The sequence below is a fragment of the Physcomitrium patens genome, chromosome 7, assembly GCF_059467195.1.
Source record: "Physcomitrium patens ecotype Gransden chromosome 7, ASM5946719v1, whole genome shotgun sequence".
Classification (NCBI taxonomy): Eukaryota; Viridiplantae; Streptophyta; class Bryopsida; order Funariales; family Funariaceae; genus Physcomitrium; species Physcomitrium patens.
Window position 1 is genome coordinate 4,021,426 of NC_143416.1, and position 13,485 is coordinate 4,034,910.

The 13,485-nt window shown below is 38.5% G+C and overlaps 3 protein-coding genes across 4 annotated transcripts; 1 reads left to right on the forward strand and 2 right to left on the reverse strand.

The window, feature by feature from the left end:
* Positions 1–3,096: 3,096 nt before the first annotated feature.
* Positions 3,097–4,624, reverse strand: LOC112284518 (peptidyl-prolyl cis-trans isomerase). Of its 2 annotated transcripts, none has more exons than XM_073535316.2 (3): positions 4,468–4,607; positions 4,105–4,229; positions 3,097–3,935 (listed from the first exon to the last, which is right to left on the reverse strand). In XM_073535316.2, exons 2-3 carry the CDS (start codon positions 4,221–4,223, stop codon positions 3,215–3,217), a joined length of 840 nt encoding a protein of 279 aa, XP_073391417.1. In that variant the 5' UTR covers positions 4,224–4,229; positions 4,468–4,607; the 3' UTR covers positions 3,097–3,214. The 2 variants fall into 2 exon arrangements, with proteins under 2 accessions (XP_073391417.1, XP_024380162.1); XM_024524394.3 differs by having other exon boundaries at positions 3,099–3,935; positions 4,483–4,624.
* A 3,750-nt stretch (positions 4,625–8,374) lies between these two features.
* Positions 8,375–10,964, forward strand: LOC112284932 (uncharacterized). The gene is made up of 6 exons (XM_024525323.3): positions 8,375–8,514; positions 8,925–9,325; positions 9,421–9,909; positions 10,044–10,181; positions 10,298–10,537; positions 10,645–10,964. Exons 2-6 carry the CDS (start codon positions 8,966–8,968, stop codon positions 10,747–10,749), a joined length of 1,332 nt encoding a protein of 443 aa, XP_024381091.1. The 5' UTR covers positions 8,375–8,514; positions 8,925–8,965; the 3' UTR covers positions 10,750–10,964.
* Positions 10,965–11,037: 73 nt separating this feature from the next.
* Positions 11,038–13,333, reverse strand: LOC112284930 (D-xylose-proton symporter-like 2). Its single transcript, XM_024525320.3, has one exon. It carries the CDS (start codon positions 12,925–12,927, stop codon positions 11,155–11,157), a length of 1,773 nt encoding a protein of 590 aa, XP_024381088.1. The 5' UTR covers positions 12,928–13,333; the 3' UTR covers positions 11,038–11,154.
* Positions 13,334–13,485: the final 152 nt, after the last annotated feature.

A 13,485-nucleotide genomic window follows, 5' to 3' on the forward strand; every position in this document is an offset into this window, starting at 1 on the left:
TCCAATAGTATAGGTTTCTAATTAATAACAATAACAACAATGATAAATTTAAAATGAATGTTAAATTTATACATTTATTGCAACACAATGTTTTTAAACAATATTAAAAATGGACACAATATTTATTCAATTGAAGAAATATATTTATTTCTTAGTATTGATCAACTTATATCAAGATTATTATTATTACTATTATTATTTCCACTTTTTCCAATAACTAATTTTAAAGCAAGGGTTCTTTCCAATTTTAATGGATTTTTAAAATTTTATATAAGAAGCTGATATAATTGAATATTGTAAAAATTAAATGATTTCACATATATTAAAAAACTCTCTAAAAATATATATATACATGATTTTTGTTATAAATTCTTTGTATAATACTTTGAAGTCATCCTACCAAAAAATAGTTTTGAATGTTGGGCTGCTCATTTATTATTCCTTTTAAAAGTTCTATTAAATTAAAAGTACCTTTATAATCTTATGCATCAAAATTAATAAAATTTTGCAATAATGTTAGCAAGAGCTCCAAAGCATTGTACCAATATATATATATATATATATATATATATATATAAAAACTCATTTTATTTTTAAGGATGTCATTAACATATAAAAGATTAAATAAGATAATAAACATGTGTATTTCAAAAAAAAATTACAAATAGCAAATCAAAATACAAGATGGATATACATAAATATACATATATATCTTCATATACTAGATTTTAGAAACTATTAAAAGATTTGGATATTCTTTTTCATTCTTTTATATAAAAAATATTTATAAATTTACTTTGATGCATTATTTGAAATGATTTGTAACTAATTTTTTTTAGTTCATCATCAAGTTTTGTGGTATTTGTTTGAATGTTTTAAAAATATTCATTCTTAGCATCAGATTTAAATATATCTTAAAAAGATATTATACAATCTTTAGAATAAAATATAAATTAGGATTGATGGAATATAAATAAGGAATTTTTTGTTATTTTTGGTAGGATATGTATACAAATAAATAAATATTAAAATGATCCACCAATTTACTAAATTGATCCACCCTATCATACAAAATGTGAGAATGAGAGGAGAGGGGAACAAGGGCGAGATGATGAAGGCTAGGAATGAAGGGAGCAAGGATTAGAAATGAGGCAGATGGGAGTGAAGGCCATGATGGTAATGATAGTGTCTAGAGATGATTATTTTTTGCTAATGATGATTACAAAAGAATGTGTCAATTTAGTAAATGGATGGATCATTTTAAAATATATATATATATATATATATATATATTAAAAATTTCCTTTTCATATAGACAAAATATAAAATTTTGATTGAATCCAATATCACAAGATTTATCCATATACATTTTAAAATCAAATATTTTCAACTTGTATTATTTTATAAATCAAGTAAATATTTTAAAATACCAAATATAATAGTGAATTATTATTAGAAACATATTAGGATTCAAGCAATACAAATCAAATACAAAGCTCCTAATATTCACAAACTTTTGGTTTTTAAGTTAATAATTAAAATTAAAAAAATGAAATTATACTTTTTAAATTTAAAATAATAAATTTTTTATTAAAAAATCAACAAATTGTATCCTAAAAAATAAACATATATGATGTTTTTTTACAATTTTTTATCTTAATATTGCAAATACATGATTTTTATCAACATGTGATATTCAAATATCACATACTTAAAGTATCAACAAGAATAATTGAATAAATTTGTAAATCTATCTACATTGATATCTATAATTAGTGTACAAATTCAAATAGTGTATATTCCTAATCAATGTGATACACACTATTCATAGAATAAAGCTCTTTGGTTGTTTTGTTGGCTATTGAATAAGTATATGTAGTTGTACCTACCATAGTTGTCCATTGATATACTTATAAGGTACATACATTATGGAGTGTACACTATTTAAGTATAAGTATAAATAGTAATATATATATATATATATATATATATATATATACTATTTGAAATGTCATCTTATTAGTGTTTGTTTCCAATTAATGTGATACACACTGTAAACTAGCTACTCATGTTCCAAAGGCACTTTGGAAAAGTGTGATAGACACTAATTACGGATAAGAATGTAGGTTTCTACATATAAATAAATCATTTTCTGTTCCTTTACTACATGAAGTTATATGCAAGCCAATAGTCCCATTTCAAATGATTGAATAGCAAACATCACATCACACTATGATCTCACAAAAAAGAAAAAAGGTAAATTGAATAACTATTGCATTCTGATTAATGTAGATGGGACATGCACAATACTGTTGACATTTTGTAAATGCACTTTACACCACGTTTCCACAATTGTAATATTGCACATTTTAGATCTTGTTTGTGATAAATAGATAATTCAGTATTGTTAGGTGACGTCCCACTTTGATTGTATCATGAGAACCTGTATTTAGCCATTTCAACTGGTAATCAACAAATTTACACATGCATGGAATATTTTCTTTAAATCGTACAAGAATAGTTTCGTATAACATTATGTGACTGCCATAATTTTCAATTCAACCAAGATTTAACATTTACAAGACAAGGTGTTTAATTTGATTTGATGGTTTTATTTTTATTTTTTTGAGGAGTATGTATTCAAATCCTTGTTTATCAGAAATGAATCATTAAATGTAAAAGAAATTAATTTAAAAGGAGTAATCTAAGGATTCAAGAGGAACAAGTTAGAAGAAAAGACTTGCAGCATCAGAAAAAATTGATTGAGGGATTTTACTTATTTAGCTGAGATTATTGAGATTTTTCGAAAATTTGTGCTAGTTCATAAGAAATTGAGATTTTTCGAAAGAATTCCATTGCTTCTTTACTACATGAAGTTATATGCAATCCACAGCATAACCACCAACAAGAAATGGACGACATGGCATGTTACGAAGCCTGTTGGAGCTCACTCGCTAATTCAATCGAAAAATAGATATTAATTATCCCTGTTATTATATGGTTGCAATGGTGGAGTTCCGTCGTTCTATATGGGGTAAGTTGCCCCCGGCGCTGAGGGATATGCATTCATGAACTCCAACTGGAACACGGCGATTGTTGTTTGTTCGATGAGCCACATTCTTTCCCAGTGCAAGCGAGACGCAGGTTGGTGTTGCAGTGATGGACGGTATTGCGTGGGGGGGGGGGGGGGGGGGGGGGGGGGTTGTCGTCGTCGTCAAGGTTGCAATTCGCCGCACTTGGAAAAAGGAACGAACGTGGCGTGGACGAAAGGAGCAGGAGGGCCAAGCTGCCTCGGTTCCACTAGAGCCAGATCCACTGGTCGCCGAACCACATGCTTCCCGGAGAAATCGTGGTGCTCGGTTTGCATGCAGAAGCAGGAGCCTGGCACTGGGATCAAAACAGGAAGAGGGAAACACCCACAGCAGCCCCGTTGCGGTTTCGGTGCCGGTGGCACCGTCTCATCCAAAGGCTGCAGAGGATTTGCGTATGGAGGACACGGGACTCTGAACTCGCACAACCCAGAGTGGAGTAGCTCTCCGCAATGCGAGATGATGACGTTCTTACTCGGTGTGCCCCCCGCGCTGCCACAGGCTGCGATGGCTTGCACAACAGCGAAGCCCTCCAGGACTTGTCCGAAGACAACGTGCGACCCATCGAGCCAGGAGCATGGGGCCATGGTGATGAAGAACTGAGAGTTGTTGGTGTGAGGTTTGTGGAGATTGGCCATGGAGAGCACTCCAGCGCCGCCGTGCTTTCGCACGAAGTTCTCGTCTGGTAACCTTTCTCCCCATATCGATTCGCCTCCTCGTCCGTTCCCACGGGTGAAGTCCCCGCCTTGGCACATGAACTCTGGGATGATCCGATGGAACATCGATTTTCGGTACCACAGGTTTCTTCCGCGCTTGCCGACTCCTCTCTCGCCTGTACACAAACACCTGCAACGGAAAGAGTCAGCATTGGTCGTCGTTGTTGTTGTTGCTGATGACGATGCTTTCAGATGAACAGTCTACCTGATCAGTTCCATCTAAGGAAGTGTGTGTGTGTGTTCTAAGGTGTTTAGCTTTCCACGTAGAACTGGATAAGCTTAAGAGCTGCTTTTGTCACCTGAAATTTTCCGCAGTAACTGGGACAGTGTCTGCGAAAAGCTCCATCACTATCCGGCCTTGATACTGTTTCTCAATCTCAATGTCAAAGAAACACTTCGGATTCAACGGATTCACCATGAGTGACTGCAATTTTCATGAGAACAAGTTCTTCAGTGTCCATTGAGATGACAAATCAGTGCAACCCAATGCGAACGTTTGAAAATCTCCGTGATTCTTCGAATCGCCTATTCTAGCAATTCAATCTAAATATAATTTAAATCTGCTCCTATTCTGTGTGAAGCAGAAATTAAGCCCCTCACATACATCTGGAATAAATCAATCTTTTAGTGGATGAACAAAGAGGCGGTTTGTTTCCACCGACCTTCAAGTTTGTTACCTGATTCAGCGGGGCTCTTCAAAGTCCTTCCCTCCCACCCTGCTGAAACGATTGAACTGCAAACTACGGACTCCCCGGCTGACCACACTCGATGGGGATCTTCATGCACGAGAGACACAATGTTGCTGTAGAAACGTTCCTGCTGCACGGCACTAAAATCGGCAATCTAGATCTTGCAGAAAACGCCATGGAGCTTAGATAAGATCAGCATGATCTCCTGGTCTTCCTCAGACACTGCCACATGGGAGTTGAACAAATGTGCTGCTTAGGAGCGCTCCAAGAGAAAAAAGAAAAGAAAAGAAAGAAGAAGATTAGATTCTGAAATCTGAGTTTGCAGAGCAGCTCATATTCAAAGACAATCGTCTCCTCGAAGGGAAAGAAGCAGGATATGCACACGATCTCCACACAGGTTGTCATTCAACTCAACTGCAGAGGTTTCATTCATTGAATCCTTCCAAATCCGCTCAACCAAGTCTCACAAGCTACTAATTAGACAAGATGGTCAGCTTCAGAAGGTTACGGCTTCTCAGACGCTCTGGCATTCTCCATCACCATGGGGGCGTTGCCCCCTAAAGGACATGCCACCCATACTCTTTCACCTTCCTGGCTCCTCTAGAACCAACCGGCACAAAGGTATTAAAATCTACTGCTGGAAGGACAATTGTGCTCAACCAGATTCCTCTTCCCCTTCCTCTTGTGACGCTTCAAGCTCCATGCAGTGCAGTGAGTTAGTTTTTTCTGCGCGTCAAGTTTCAGAGCAAGACGGCGAGTCTAGCACTGACGCATTCGAGCATGGCAACACTGCAATTCTGCAGTTGGGTACCCTAGAATCCTCCTTCTACAAACTGAACCAGTGCTTCTAAAATACAGAACGGTGAACAAAATGGGATCACAATGCCCAAGGTTCATGAAACCATGAACTGAGTTCTGCTGCCATTTACCTAGAATTTCGCCATGTTGCTTTCTAGTCTACTCTTTATGAAATTGGCTTTCTTGTCACTTTTTTTTGTGGGTGGGTGGGTGTGTGTGTGTGTGTGTGTATGGAGATACTTGTACCGATAAAATAAAACATATATATATATATATATATTAAACATTGTTGATAATACTCCCAGTATCAAAGTGTTTCTGATCGTGAAATTCGATTCGATTCGATTCGGTTCGGGAAATCTAATGAGATGGTGTTTGTATGTGTAAGAAAGTAAAATCTAAGAGTATGTAGACTCTTTAAGGTTAGCATGTAATATGAAAAATCTTTTTGTAAATGTGCCCGAGAAAACTGGAAAGTGATTGTGATTTCACAATGATGCACTGGAATCATATGGTAATAAAATCATTTAATGATATCAAAAAAGTTGTAAGGACTTTATTGATTGTGCATGAAATGCATAAGAATTAAGAAAAAGTACAAATAATATACTAGTCACACATGAATGCATACATTCAAACATACATATATACGTATTTATTCATATACACTGCTAATATGTACATACGTGCATACATGCTGCCTAATGAAATTCTTTATTATTGAATACAAAATTTCTATTCTTAAATTATTCATGAAATTTCTATAATCATTAGGATGATTTTTTTTCAATTTTTAAAAAAATTAATGTATGAAGTCAAAAGCTTTGTTTTTAAAATTTAACATTCAAGTTTTCAATATTTTTATAAATTGAAAAGACATTCTTCAAGATAATAAAACTAGAGATGATTTTTTCTTTAGTTTTTTATTCTTAAGTCAATAGATAAACCAAACATGTGAATAGAACAAAATGATAGAACAAAATTATATCAAAGAATCAATTATTTAAAAGAAAAACTTTAAACACTTTCTTGAAATTACTAAATGTTTTATTTAAGATTTTTAAATATTTTTATTTATTTATTTATTTATTCAAAAACATCTATTGATTATATTTTATATTTATTTATATTTTGGTATTTTTTTACTTTTAAAAATCCTATAATCTTGTAGTAAAATATTTCACAAGTAGATTTTAAAGACTTCAAACAATAGTAAAGATAAAGTATAAAATAATTTAAAAACAAAGAATTATTAATATTGATATATTTTTAATAATAGCAATAATCTTAACTTAAAGTTGGTAATAAAATTTGATTATTTTTTATGGTATTGAAACCATTGTTCATTGTAGCAAGTTTGATTATTAATTTTTTAGATAATTATTTATTTTAAGAGAGATTAATTTTGTTGTATGTAGAGTATATTTACCAAAATTAACAAAAACCCAATTGATTTTTTCTTGTTTAATTTATGAAATATTATAAAAAAATAAACATGCTGGAGAAAAAAGAAAAGAAATTACCTCTTTTTGAACTATGTATTAGCTAAGACTATAAGGTTGAATAATTCCATTGTTGAAGGAAGTAGCAAAGCAAATTGGAATATTTTGTTTGTAGGTACACATGTAATGTTAATAAATGCACATTACAGCCATGTATATATCTTACAAATGCACTAAAATGATTAATGATTTTTATTGACAACATCAATCCAAACTAAAAATTGATTATTAATAGAAAAATCAATATGGTATTAAATATGGTAGAAATAAGTTTACCAGTTAATCTTTATTATTCTTTATTATTTATTTATTATATTTTTATATGTACTTAAAACTTTTTTGTAGATTTTTCTGTAGTAAAATCATGAATTAATACTTATTGGACTCATTTAAGAGTTGTCATTTGCAAGTCTAACATATGAACTATTAAGATTGTTACAATCTCTATAGTGAAAATTTAAAATATAGTTTTTAAAAGAAAAACATGTTATTTTCGAAATAAGTGGTAAGGTGTAATATATTTGGTGATTTGACAATAGAAGCAACTATTGGTGCTTAGTGGTATTGTTAGAGGTGGACATCATATCTAATAGCATTCTCAATGTATTAATTGAAGGTAGACATTAAAGCTTTAAAATAATTAAACAACTAGATGTTTTTCTTTTATGCATATAGAATATTATCAATGGCTCAATGGACTTATCAATGGACTTATCAACCATATTTGTGCAAAGCATAGAATAGAATTTGTGACAATCATCTTTTAATGTGTCTAAAATTTTATTAAATTGTAAAAAAGTTAAGAAGTAAATTGAAGTAAATAAGATTATGTTTTTAAATTTTACATGTATTTCAAAAACGTTAACATATATTTTTAAATATGAGTTTGAATTAAATGTATATTTAGATGTGTCATGTGACTATATAAACTTTTTTTGAAGTTCTTAAGTTTAAAACATAAATGTGGAGACACCCTTTCATTAGATCACTTATATTACAAGGTATATGGTTTTTATCAGTCTTCCAAACACAAACATGTACTAAGTTGAAATATATAATAGTGATTAAAAAACAATACAAAATCAAAATCTTATCCAATTCCATGCTACATAATTTCTATATATGTATATAATCACACATATCTTTTCTTTATAACATTATGTCAATGTCTTATCACACACTTGACACATTTGGACAGAGTTCATGCTTCAAAGCTTCAACTCAGTTCGGGTAATTGAGAATTTAACCTTAAAGTAAATTAGGGTTAGGGCTGAATTAGGGTTTAAGGGATGCGACGCGAAGCTTCAAGCCGTCGAAGTTGTCGAGTATCGACGACGGCAAACATGGGTTGCTCGTGGTTTATCATCAATTTGTGAACGACGCGCGTGACTCTGCTGCGATTAGATTCTCACATCTTCGTCGGAATTCTGAATAGGAATGAATATTTTTGGGGCGGAATTTTACGAATTGATTCTATGATGAGAAGATTCCAGGCGTATTGTATCCCCCTCGCGAAAATCACGACCCTACTGTGCCGTCTAGGCTTGCTTTTCGATCCTCTTTGCGTTAGTTTTGCTTCTGCAGACCTGCGGAGTTTTGTTGTTTCTCTGGCTACGACAGGTTTGAGAAGCTTGTTGAGCTTGGAAGGAGCTCCCCAGGGATCCATTACTCGGCAGAAATTTTTGAGAGGTGCGACCGCGGCGTCGACAAGCAGTGACAGGTCAGTGGGATTTTTTTGCATTTAACTTTGTCTAGTATCTACGAATTCGCCTCGCAGACTGAGTTCCATTTGTTTCGGCGTCGCATGTTCATGCGACAGTGCTTCTTTTAGGAGTTGGGGTTTGAAATTCGTGGTGTGTCTCCGAGAGGTTCGGTAATTGGTGGAATTTGATTGAAGCTTGTTCGGTGCTACCATGACACGCCATGACTTGTTTTATGGAGTAATTTGCACTTAGTTGTGAGATCTGTCAACTGTCTGTTTGGGCTTGGAATTCTCTATTCGTCACTTGTAGGTTTTGGATAATTCTGCTCCCAAATTGCATTCCTGCATGGGCAAACTTACGGGTAGATTTTGATTCCACTAAGGAGTGTTTTTGTTTATTTATTTATTTATTTATTGTGTGTGTGCAGATGCAAGTTTAGATCAAGATTTGTGAAGGTCAAGTGTAAGAATGGGGTCTCGCTACTTTACCCTACTGTGCTGCATTTTGTGCATCACAGTGGCGCCATGCTGCGGCAGCCTTTTCAGCTCAAGTGATTCGGATCCTGTGGGAAGGTTCAAGACCTTTCTGAGGATCGCCACAGTGCACCCGTTGCCAGACTACCAACCTCCGACTGAGTTCCTGCTGGCTCAAGCTAAGGAGATTGGCCTCGAGGCTCGGACTTTGGAGTACGTGAAGGGTAAACCTGTCGTTCTGCTTACCTGGATGGGCAAGGATCCTTCCTTGCCGTCAGTCTTGTTGAACTCTCATGTAGACGTGGTGCCTGCGGAGAAGTCCAAGTGGAAGCACGATCCTTTTGCTGCTGTCGAGGTATGTGCACAGCCATATCTAATCATAATGTTCTCGCCGTAGCCAACCTTGAGCTTCGGAGTTTTACGTTTTCATGCTTGTAACATGATGTGCAGGATGAAGAAGGAAATATTTTTGCTAGAGGGTCACAGGACATGAAATGCGTGGGATTGCAATATCTTGAAGCCATTCGCAACTTGAAAGCCCAAGGGTTTGAGCCCACCCGTACCATCTACATCTCGTACGTCCCTGACGAAGAAATCGGTGGGGTGGATGGAGCCGGTAACTTTGTCAGCTCTGAGGATTTTCAGAAGCTCAACGTTGGCGTAACCTTAGACGAAGGGTTGGCGTCCCCAAGTGAGAGTTACCGCGTTTTCAACGGAGAGAGGTCGCCTTGGTGGCTGAAGATCAAGACGACCGGCCCTCCTGGGCATGGATCCAAATTGTATGACAACAGTGCGTTTGAGAACCTGATGAAGAGCTTGGAGTCTATCAGCAAATTCCGTGAGGAGCAGTTCAATCTTGTGAAGAATGGGCTCAAAGCAGAGGGCGAGGTGACCTCAATCAACGGTGTATATCTCAAAGCTGGAACCCCAACCCCGATTGTGAGTATTTCTCTTTCTAAGCATTGGTTACATAATTGGATTCAGTGCTGTGCTTCTGAGTTTGCATGAAGGGGTTTGGCGAAGGATCTTTTTTCTTTTTCCTTATTTTTGGATTTTGACTTTGGTTTGTGCAGGGGTTTGTTATGAATCTGCAACCGTCGGAAGCCGAAGCTGGATTTGACGTCCGCATTCCTCCTCTGGGCGACATTGAAGATCTTCAGCGCCGCATTGACGAAGAGTGGGCGCCTGCTTCTCGCAACTTTACTTACTCTGTGAGTGCAAACTCCACGCTCTATCCATGAATTGTCAAATTATTTTTGTAGGTTTTTACACTATTGAAGCTAGCTGTAAGCTGACCAATGCCGTTGGTGAATTCTGTTTGTGCCAGTTTGCAGAGAAAGTATTTCCCCGTGATAAGCATGGCAACCCCACAGTTACTGCAGCAGATGACTCCAATCCATGGTGGGGACTCCTCAAGGACGCTGTAGCCAAAGCTGGTGGCAAGCTGAACAAGGTGGAGATTTTTCCCGCAGCCACAGATTCCCGTTATGTCCGTCAAGAGGGGATCGTTGCCTTCGGGTTCTCACCCATGGCTAATACACCTGTTTTGCTGCACGATCATAACGAGGTACGCACACTCAAATTTTCAACACGATTTCCACCATGTCTGTTCTCTTTACGAATGTCTTGCTGCCATTGTTAGTAGTAGTATTAATGCCCTGGTGTCATGTGTAGTTTCTGAATGCGGAGGAGTATACCAAGGGAATTCACGTCTATGAGGAGATTATCAAGGCGTATTCTAGCTATGCCCCTGACGCGGCCTCAGAGGCTGAGCTTTGAGTTAATCAGAATGTGTAGATGAATTATTGTACACTGTACTGATGGAGATTCAGGCAATTTAAGCCTGCCATGTAGTGAATGTCTGGGAAATCTTCACAAGAATAGAATGTGAAGCATGTGAAGGTAGTGAGACTGATGAAAAGCGAGGTTATGTATTACTATGCTGAACGCATGGCACGATATATCCTAAGTTTTTATGCTTTATCACATGCTCATTCGGAATGTGCCTCGATTTGGGATTTTGAAATTTCATCAAGCAATACGTCAAGTTCATTCTTGAGGCCCCGATTGTGATATTTGTTTACAAATACTTTATGAGACTATACAAGGGCATACATACAAACGTTTCATTTCCACCATGAAAGACTGTCCTATCTTTGAAGAACCAATTCACCACGACGAGTTCTAACTCTCCTCCAGCTTAGCCGAGATCTGCTCTAAGCTCAAACCCTTCGTCTCTGGAACGCTTGTGTAGATGAAGGTTAACGCAAGCGTACCAATGATCCCGAATATCACAAACGTGTAAGACTCCCCCACGAGATCCTGGAGAGGAGCAAACGCTAGTGCAACCAGAGCATTGGATCCAAAGTTCACCAACGTCGTCACACCGAGCGCTCGTCCTCGTGTCCGAAGAGGAAATATCTCAGATACCATGAGCCACGAAATAGGTCCGAAGGAGATCTGGTAGCTACCAACATAGAGTAGGAGGGAACCTACAGCCAGATAAGGATAGTCTTGCAAGAAGGAGAAATATGCCGCAAGGGTGGCTAAGCTTATGGTGATTCCTGCCACGCCGCCGAGGAGCAATGGGCGTCGGCCGAGTTTGTCCACATTGAGGACCGCGACAGCCGTCATGATGAGCTTGAAGAACCCGAGCAAGACGGCAAGCCTGGTTGCGTCCGACGCAGCAGCGAATCCTGCGCTTTGCAGAATGGGGGCAGCGTAGTATAGCACGCTCGGCTGGCCCGTGAACTGTTGGAAGGCCACTAACCCCGTGCCGACGAAAAGGGCTTTCGCGTTAGACCCTTGGAACAATTCTGAGAAAGAGACATCAGCATCTTCTCCTTCGCACGCAGCTTTCAACCCAGTCCACTGCTGCACACACTCCGCTTCAGCCGATTCTTGGGTGTAGGAAGGTCCTCGAAGTCTTTGCAGCACAGACGTTGCCTCCTGTTTTAAGGCTTTCACGTTGCCCTTACCCTGCACTGCTCGGAGAAGGAGCCATCTCGGCGACGGTGGCAGCCACCACATACCCGCCCCCATGAGAGCTGCAATCGGAGCTCCGAATCCAAACATAACGCGCCATCCGCCGATGGCGTCTACCTGGTTGTTACCAACGACATAACCTAACAAAATCCCCCCGACGATGAAAGCCTCTTTTAGAGAGATAAGAGTGCCACGAATTTGACTCGGGGATGTCTCTGCAATATACATGGGAGCAGCGTGCATAGAAAGGCCAATTCCAAGCCCGAAAATCAGTCTCCCTACAACGACAGCTGCGAGATTCGGGGCAAAGCCGGTGACTAAAGCGCCAACACTGTACAAGAAAGCTGCAAGCAGGAGCTCCTTTCTCCGCCCCAGAAAATCGGCAATGCCAAATGCCAACACGGAGCCTGCCAGGGCACCATAGAGGGAGCCACTGACAACTAACCCTGTCTGCAGTGAGCTTAAGTTGTACCAATCTGTGCCGCTGTGCTCCGGACTAACGATGGACACGGCTGCCCCCGAAGTGGCCCCAATGTCGTAGCCAAAGAGCAAACCCCCAACAGCAGGGAAGAGGAAAGGCAAGAGGACCGCATTCCAGTCAAAATCGATGTTATCCTTGTCTTTCTTATCCTCCGGCACCAAAGGCTCCCGAAGCTCCGTTTCCTCTTCCACACCCACGGAGGACAGACTCGGGGTTTCCTCTTCCAGTGGCGTTGCCCTGCACTGATACGTTCCGTGCCTTATCCTTGTAGCCACATTCAAACAAAAATCTCCAAAACTAGAACCCCTGTCCCGAAAAGACTTGACATGTCGCTCCTCACCCACAACATTATTGGAAACAGAAACATGAGCTCTTCCACGAATTGCACGACTTCTGACTCCATCAGAGTGTGGAGCTGAATTACCAACACTACGATGCAAAGAACTTTGCTGTAGATGGGCCTGCAAGGACATCAGAGTAGTAACAGCCATGACGACTCCCTCCTTGCACTTCTGACCGATTAGGCGTTGCCAAAAACATGAGCAGATTACCGATTCCGACGTATTAGTTGGATGCTCATGGCGTCGCCGCAGCGGAAGCTCTACATGGCGCTGCTGAGAAAAAAACACAGGTGAGAGTGGATGAGGGACCAAGTGACGGGCGTGACGCTTTATGAGGCCCCGCTTTCGAAGTGGGCGTGCAAGAGCTTACTGCTTGAATGCAAAAAACGGCTTCTAGCCACTTGGCCAGCAGAGTCCACAATCGCCACCTGGTGGGTATTTCTGTGATCGACATTCAATGCTACTTCCGATTACACTCTCCTTGATCAGGGAGCCACACATCAGTCGCGTCTCCATGCACCTCAAACGCAGACCTCTGGGAGGAATTCTCTAAGAAATTTTTCATGAAAACTCGTCGATTGCAACTAACTCTGCGCACTAATGATAAAACGAACGGGAAAAGCGGGAGATAGTAAAAAATCAGCCAGGTTAAGTGCCCAATCTGTAGGAAAAAAAAAAAAAAAAAAAACTTTGGGAAAGAGCCCAAAG

What these genes read in the sequence shown, in the direction of transcription:
- LOC112284518 (XM_073535316.2), bottom strand. Translation starts at nt 4,223, where the DNA reads ATGGTGAATCCGTTGAATCCGAAGTGTTTCTTTGACATTGAGATTGAG. An exon ending in GTTACTGCGGAAAATTTCAG is followed by an intron (nt 3,936 to 4,104) that starts GTGACAAAAGCA and finishes TTTCCGTTGCAG; the next exon opens with GTGTTTGTGTACAGGCGAGA.
- LOC112284932 (XM_024525323.3), top strand. Translation starts at nt 8,966, where the DNA reads ATGGGGTCTCGCTACTTTACCCTACTGTGCTGCATTTTGTGCATCACA. An exon ending in CTGGAACCCCAACCCCGATT is followed by an intron (nt 9,910 to 10,043) that starts GTGAGTATTTCT and finishes TGGTTTGTGCAG; the next exon opens with GGGTTTGTTATGAATCTGCA. An exon ending in TGCTGCACGATCATAACGAG is followed by an intron (nt 10,538 to 10,644) that starts GTACGCACACTC and finishes TGTCATGTGTAG; the next exon opens with TTTCTGAATGCGGAGGAGTA.
- LOC112284930 (XM_024525320.3), bottom strand. Translation starts at nt 12,927, where the DNA reads ATGGCTGTTACTACTCTGATGTCCTTGCAGGCCCATCTACAGCAAAGT.